Genomic DNA, 7,776 nt, shown 5'->3' with positions numbered 1-7,776 from the left:
TACACCGATATAAACATACACAGCCGGCTATTTTGTAAGTAAATCTGGTGTTTTGTTTTAGACCCTGGTTTCTCATACTTTCTACCATCCGTCATGAAACTGGTAAGTTCACTGGTGTGTATGTGAAGCTTATCATTCACAAAAAACAACATGAAAGAGCGGTGCTAGGGGGAGGAAAATATGATCAAAACACACTGTACAAAACTCTTCAAGAGCCAATACAATGTTTTAAAATATTTCCTGTGGTTTAGAAATAATGGTCCAGGGTGCTGTCTTACTGGGGGTTTTGTTGAGAGAGCTTGAAAATTTAGGACTACATTATTCTTTCACTAGACAGGAAAGATATTTCTGGATGGCTACATCCTCTTTTATACAGACATATCACCACCTGGTCCTAACTCTTAGTCATAGACATGATATGAGTCATATCGCTGCCACACTAGCTTCAAGCACTGTACATATGAACATCATATTTTTAAACTCTTACCTCAATGCTGGGAAGGCAAAGTATGATATCAGTGACACCAAAAGGGCGAGAAGTGTCCTTAGTGGGAGTATCTGGAAAGTGTACTGGAGCAAAGGCTGATGAGCATCAGAAAATGGAGGTCTTTACCAGCCAGGTGCACATCAGGTTTTGGTCGGATGAAACAGCTTTCGGCAAGCTTCGGTGCTTGAGAAGCAGTCAACTCAGGATCTTTTTCATCTGTGTCAAAATGGACAAATAAAGTCCTCACAGCTCCTGTGAGAACAATGTCAGAGGCTTCATGGAACAGTCCAAAAGGCTTTCAAATCAGAGTTATAGATGCCCACAGGACCATTCCTTTGTGGTGGTGCACTGGTTGGGGCCCATTTGTTTCTGGAGAAAAATAACCAATTAGAATTCACTTCATAGCTAGTGTTTTCATTCCTTCTTTTTAGAGAAAATAGAATTGTGAGCCTGGTTTCAGAATCATTCACTGGAATACATGCCTCACTCAAGTCAGATCAAATACAGATAGTATAAGGACCTGTGTTTTCCATCCATAAAATGTATTAAACTATGGTTCTAGTCGGTTTTTCCCTTTATGATTGACAAATTAGACTCGAATGGTCAATGCAATTATTTTCTGATATTTCCATGGCCAGTCAAAACTGGCTTTAATAGTAGGGGTTAGGACTGCATCATCTTTTTCCAATCCTACACCTTAAAATACATGTGTTTGGCATCTAGATGCTAGGTGTTTTCATGGGCTGAATGGATATTTAGGAATTAATAAAGTTTACAGAATGTTGTTAGAGGAGGAAATCTATTTCAGCAGATTAGTATCTCCATGTGAAGAAGCGACACAAGGAACCATACAACCAGTGGGAAGTGCATTTGGGCTCATGGGGAGAGGACAGCAATATCCAACCTGGATCCCATTTTGTAGATATCTCTGCTTTGGATCCAGAAATATGAGCAAAAAAAATTATTCTGCTTGAGCTTTCCAGTCTAAGGTATTCTGTTACAGCAGTCCTACCAAACAAATGTGCAGGGGACTCTCCATTTATACCCACAATTGTTCCCTCTGACTTGTTACCTTTCATGATGGTGACCCAGACATCTTCAAACACAAAGGCATTCAAGTTTATTTAAAAAGTTACTCTGTTTTACACTTGAACTGTGTGTGGAAAAGGATAAAAAGAACCCATCGACTTGTTTCTCATTTTTTTGCCCGTTGTTTTCCTTATTTGCTCCCAGATAATGAAATGATAAAAGTGCTCAAAGTACTTTTAGTTGGTTATCAAGAGAAATCAATACTGCTTTGTGTTTCAAAAGGGAAAGGCATGCAAGGACGCTGAGGTATTAAACACAAGTGGATTGAATAGTTATTTGTGAGGGGCGGCTAACAATTGAATTACTATTTTGTTTTAATGTCATAACATGGCAGCACTCAAGATTACCTTTCACTTCTAATCATACCATTTACATGGACGTGGGAAAATGCTTCTGAAGTGGCCAAACACTGTTTGCTGAATGGATCATGATAACACTAGAAATTACTCTGGAGGAAAAAAATAATCAGATTCTCTGCCAGGCTCTGGGGAAAGGTTAATATCCCTTCATTGAAATAAAGTAAAGCAAAAACAAAATCCATAAAATACACATTTATGAAGGTGAGGAAACTAATATTGGCCTTAAATATTGGCTTTTGGCCTTGATATTAACTCTAAATAACTTCAGAATTAAATACCATTGTTTTGATTTGGTACTATCAGTGGTGGTAGTTTTAGGCTTTTGTTCTATCTATCTATCTATCTATCTATCTATCTATCTATCTATCTATCTATCATCTAACTATCTATCTATCATCTATATATTTTTGGCTTTTTGTTTGCTGTTGCTCTTTTTAACAGATAAGATTGCAGTAGAATATTGCTGCCAAATAAAAACATAAATTCCAACATTCTGTCACTCACTCTGTCACCAAAAACATATGACCTTTTTTTGGACCAGTGTATTTAATACCACCATTATCACTTTGCATAAAACACTGTTGAAGCAGAGAGTTTACATAATCTGCCCAGATCCAGGAAACAAGATAGCAAGCATAGATGGGTAAGCCCATCTAGAACTAGAGGGAGCCAATCTGATACTATCATACAAACTCTAGGCAGCTCCATTTGAAACAGTGTATACTTATAAACTGGCCCAGCTATTTCATGCAAGCATAAGCTACATCTTTAGCACAGAAATGTTAAGCTTTTGCTCACCAGAAGAGCTCTTAAATGGGGAATCTGAGATTTAAACTGAAATACTTAGCTCTGACCCTCATGCTCCTTTCTCCTTACTGACTCAAACCCGATGAGCTAAGGCCCAGGGATCTCTTATGGCTAAAGAGTTCAGGACATCAAGCAAAATCAGGTGTCTCCCTTCTATGTGAAAAACTACTCTGCTTTTCTCCACAGCATCTTCTCTTACAGCTGTATCTGATGACAGCCTTCCAGTGTCTAATATAAAGCAAGCGTCTTCCCTTAACCCATATTCTGCAACAAGGATGCTTGTACCATATTCTTTATAAATGCAGCATTCTAAGAAGCACTCACAGCATAAGTGGTGTGAAACACTTGTCATGTATGTGAATCTCACAAAACTCCCATCAGGCACCATTTTAGGACAGATTATCTTGAACATTTTTTTTTTCTAAAACAGTAGCCAGAGGGACTAAAACATCTAACTGCACACGCAGGCACATCTAAAGTAACCATGACACCTCTCCTAATTTTTCTTCATTGTCTACATGTTTGAGTATGAAGCAAAGATCATAGCCACAGATTTTCCAATATTTACCACCTCCTGATTAATTTTAAATTTAAAACTATAAAAGTGAATATATTTCAAGTCTTTCTAAAATTTTTCTAAAATTTAGTTTTGTGAAAAACTCCTGGTTATATAATACTAAATAGCCCTGAAAACATGCATGCAAGTAACATTTTACGGAACGAACAAGTTATATTTATGTGTTTAGGAATGTATTTGCATACACAGATACAGAAGTTATGCAACAATCCTTAGTGAAAAAGGACATAAATTTGGAAGAAAACAGGGAATAGGATACATGAGGGTTTGAAGGGGAGGAAAAAAAGGGAGAAATGATGTAATTATATTATAATCTCCAAAATTAAAAGGAATAATAAAATATGATTAAAATAAAAATAAATAATTAAACATCACATCCAAATATTTATGTGCATATATGTATGTGTACATATCCTTCCAGGATATCTGTGTGTATATGTATATGTGTGTTTGTGTCTGTGTGTGTAGGTGACTCTATAAAGTCAATTTGAAGAATTATTAGGAATCATGAATGCCTATAATCTACATTTGTAGGTTTTAGCATATGTGTGATTATTTTACTTACGTTAGGTATATTTTGACCTCCCCTACTCATATTTTTAGAAAGAAAAACATTTTAGTTGCAAGGAAGATATCTTTAACACAAAGTATTAAATTCAAGGATAAAAGTTGCTTAAAGTCTGAGGATCATTAAACAAATGAGGAAGGATGACTGTTGAGATTTGGATATTGAGCCACCTGACCTTAAAACTGACATTTTCTCACACAGCAAAACTGTTTCAGCTACAGTGAAGTTTTAATAGCTTCTGACAAGCACACAGAATAAATCTCATACCCTCTTACTCCAGGCCATATTCTACCACATCTTATGGCCTGCGTGGCCATTATTCCAGACTTAATCCACAGGTCTTCTACTTGTATTCTCTCAGCTATTCTTTCACTCATATCATCACCTCAGACATATCCCTGCATGTCTCAGGTTTGGCCTCCTACTGTAGCGGATTGTGAATTTCTGGTATCTTTTTATAGGTAGAACCTCATGGGTGTCTACAAATCATTGTGGGTATGCTCTCAATGGAGAGTGTGACTCCCTTGCCTATTCAAGGTAGATGAGTTTTCTATCCACAAGATAAACAAGTTTGTTCAATTGAGTCCCCTGATGAGGTCTCCTGGCACTCTCACTGAGGTCTGAAAACACAGACACTTTATTTGAAAAAATAAAAACGGAACTGTGTCGGTCATGGACTGGATTATGTAAAATCATTTTGCTTTATGTTAGTAATTTCAGAATAGGAAAACCAATAATGCAACCTTCCTTCAAGCAACAAAGGGTATTCATCTGCCTCCTTTTGACATCTGCCTTACCTTCAAACACCTATTCACTGCAAACTTGATATCCTCCTTTTCTTAACTTACGTTTAAGTTTATTGTTTATAGGGACTTTGCACAGATACAATCCGATGAAAGGCAACCTTCAGAAATTAAGAAGTAAAAACAAATATTAAAATGTTTTTTTTTGTTACACTGTTTCATTCTTTTTTTTATAAAGTGCTCTTGTTTTGATATTTTACCATATCATCTGAATATGTATCACTGATACATGTCTGATATTTTACCATATCATCTGAACATGTATCACTGATACATGTTTGATATTTTACCATATCATCTGAACATGTATCACTGATACACGTTTGATATTTTACCATATCATCTGAACATGTATCACTGATACATGTTTGATATTTTACCATATCATCTGAACATGTATACACAGCCAATGGATAGTAGCTATCTTGTTGGCACTCATGCTGATGGATTCAGGTTTCTGGCTTTGTCTATTACCTCTGGTCTCTTTGAAAAATCCACCAGAAGAGATATAAAACATTACTTTCTTTCATCACCTATTTATTGGTGACTGATGATGTGTGTGGACTTAAGAGTGTTTTAAAAAGCATAGATAAATAAAATGTATCCCTCTTTGCACTAGAGAACATATACATGCAATAAAACGTCATAACAATTCAAGTCTGAAAACACCCAGGGTAAGTAAAAAAAAACACTGTAATTTAAGCATTGAGTTCTTCTTCATTTAGTGTGACTGCCTAGAGGTGGACACATGTATAATGAAATATTCCTAGGAATCATTTGCCTGCTCTTAAGCCATGACATTTATTGTAGTTTCTCACACTGTGGCTTCTTGATAAAGTCTGTCATTATGACTACATAAGCCTGTGTTAAAAAAAAAAAAAAAAAAAAGATACGTGCTCCACTCCAGACTCAACAATCAGGTACTAAAAGTGAGCCTAGAGTTCTCTCTTACATCTAATATTTGGTTTTTTGGTTTCTCATTTTCTGTCTACTATTTCTAAGAAACAAAAAAAAGGGATGGCTCAGAACCCAGCCTAAGGATAATCTGAATTCACTCTTGAGTTTCCAAATGTATCTGCTATTTGATCTTGTTCAAGATGTCCAAGAGTAATCAAAGTGTTATTGAAGTATTTTAGCCCCTTATACCAGTGCTAGTATGCTTTGTTGTCTACTTGGTAGAATTAAGAGACATTTAGGACTGATGTAACATGTGTATGTGTGTGAGTATGTGTGTGTAAGCTAGTGTGTTAGTGTGTGTGTGTATATGTGTGTGTATATGTGTGTGTGAGAGAGAGAAGGTGTGTTGTGTGTGTGTGTGTGTTCCTCCCTAGATAACTGAGTTGCACCTTCCAAAGGACAGCATCCATGCTGCTTTTTCCTCTTTCCTGAGAGAGACAGTGTGTCAATTACAGGCTGCACTCTTCTGGTGACTTCACATGACAACTTCAGTATTTCAGTGTAGGTTCAACATCTCAACTCTTCAAGGACTTCCAAGGATTTTAGAGCTGCACTGGGACTTCTGAAACATTGAGTTTCTTGTCTGTCTTGTTTGCAGTTAACTATTGCTGTAAAACCTAGCCCCTACTGTGTCAACAACCTAACAAATCCATTCATTATAAGTGTATATATGTACATATATGTGTGTGTCATATGCATATATATTACAGGGTAATTTCTGGAATGTGTTTATTTATTTTTCCATGTCTAACTTGAATGCAGAACTTAGACCACGACCATTACAATCCCCCTTTCTCCCCACTCCTCTTCTCATTCTGGAACAGGATCTCACTCTACAGCCATGTGGTCTGGAAATAACAGTATAGACTAAGATGTCCTAACCCTCTTGGCATCCTTCTTGCCTCCTACTTGCATGTTCTAATGTTGCAAGAGTGCATCATCACATGTGACTTACAGTTAGCATCTCCTGCCTAGACTGTTATTAATATTTTTTTACCTTATGCATCATTGTGTTGCTGAAAACCAGTAAGGTATGAACACAAGGCAGATGTTGTAAATGCTAAAAGTCTAAATTCTTATTAAAAAAATTCCTGAGATCCAACCAAAATTCTAATAGTAATGTCCAACAGCATTTATGAGTGGAAAGAGTACACATATATTGAGTGTTGAATATATATCTAATACATTGTTATTGATACTTTATCACTTGTTTAACATAGGCATTTTTCAGAATTAATCTTAGTGTGATCATGACTATGGCGTAATGCTGGAGTTTACTATGTTAACTGTTACCACTGACTCACACTTATAGACTCATTTCTCTCATGGTGTTACTGAATATTTAGGTAATTCCATTTCCGTCCCCCACCCCCACGTGGCAAGGATCACATCACATATTGCTAATATTATTTAATCACTACATCTATTTTTTAGCTAAAGTAGTAATATTGCTATCCATTTCAAAATCTTTTAATGCAAGTTTTATTCCCTCACAGCTTTAGGTTTGGAAGTAAATATGAAGGACATTTTGTCATTCATTAGAAAAAGGGGGAAAGGGATATACAGTAGGAAGTGCAAAGAAGGGAGCGGGGAGATAGGCAGGGTAAAGGGACAGGGACGGACACTTTAAAATTCTGAACCCTAACAATCTATTGCTGAGAGGCAAGCTGAGTTACCTTCAAGGATCAGATATCTTTTTCTTGAATGATTTCTGCCTAGAACTATTAGGCAGCAATTTATCTATATTTACGTGTGCCTAGCCGCTCCTGACCCTCCAATATTACAAAGTAGCAGGACATCAGCCTAGCCTCAGCTTAAGGACTTTTATAAATGCAATCCAGACAAACTATCAGCAACCTGGACCTTCTCTATTAAACTATAATTTGCAAGTGACTACTCTAAATAAGAAGCAAGGCTGGGTTTGCAAAGGTGGTTTATGTAGAAGTGAGCGTCTAAGGATTGCTAAGAAACTCTGCATCAGATTAGGCATAGAAACATGCATTTTCAGTCAGGTGACTGGCTACAGTGTCTTCATTATTTATAAGTTGTGTGACCTTCAGTGAATTACTTAGCCGAACAGAGTCCCAGGTTCTTTACTCGAACTTGGAAAGTACTTGCTTTAAACATAT

General features: G+C 36.5%; 1 protein-coding gene across 1 annotated transcript in view; it reads right to left on the bottom strand.

Moving 5' to 3' along the window:
* Positions 1 to 545: 545 nt before the first annotated feature.
* LOC126503052 (creatine kinase U-type, mitochondrial-like) overlaps positions 546 to 7,776 on the bottom strand; it is a 10,369-nt gene continuing 3,138 nt past the window's right edge. The window contains 2 exon segments of the mRNA XM_050144536.1: positions 546 to 739; positions 4,736 to 4,791. Coding sequence (XP_050000493.1) covers positions 546 to 739; positions 4,736 to 4,791 — 250 coding nt within the window.

The sequence above is a fragment of the Alexandromys fortis genome, unplaced genomic scaffold (assembly GCF_014885135.2).
Source record: "Alexandromys fortis isolate MF-2015 unplaced genomic scaffold, M_Fortis_MF-2015_v1.1 scaffold_1, whole genome shotgun sequence".
NCBI classification, from domain to species: Eukaryota; Metazoa; Chordata; class Mammalia; order Rodentia; family Cricetidae; genus Alexandromys; species Alexandromys fortis.
Note: the sequence above shows the minus strand (reverse complement) of the source record. Positions and strands in the feature narration are given on the sequence as shown.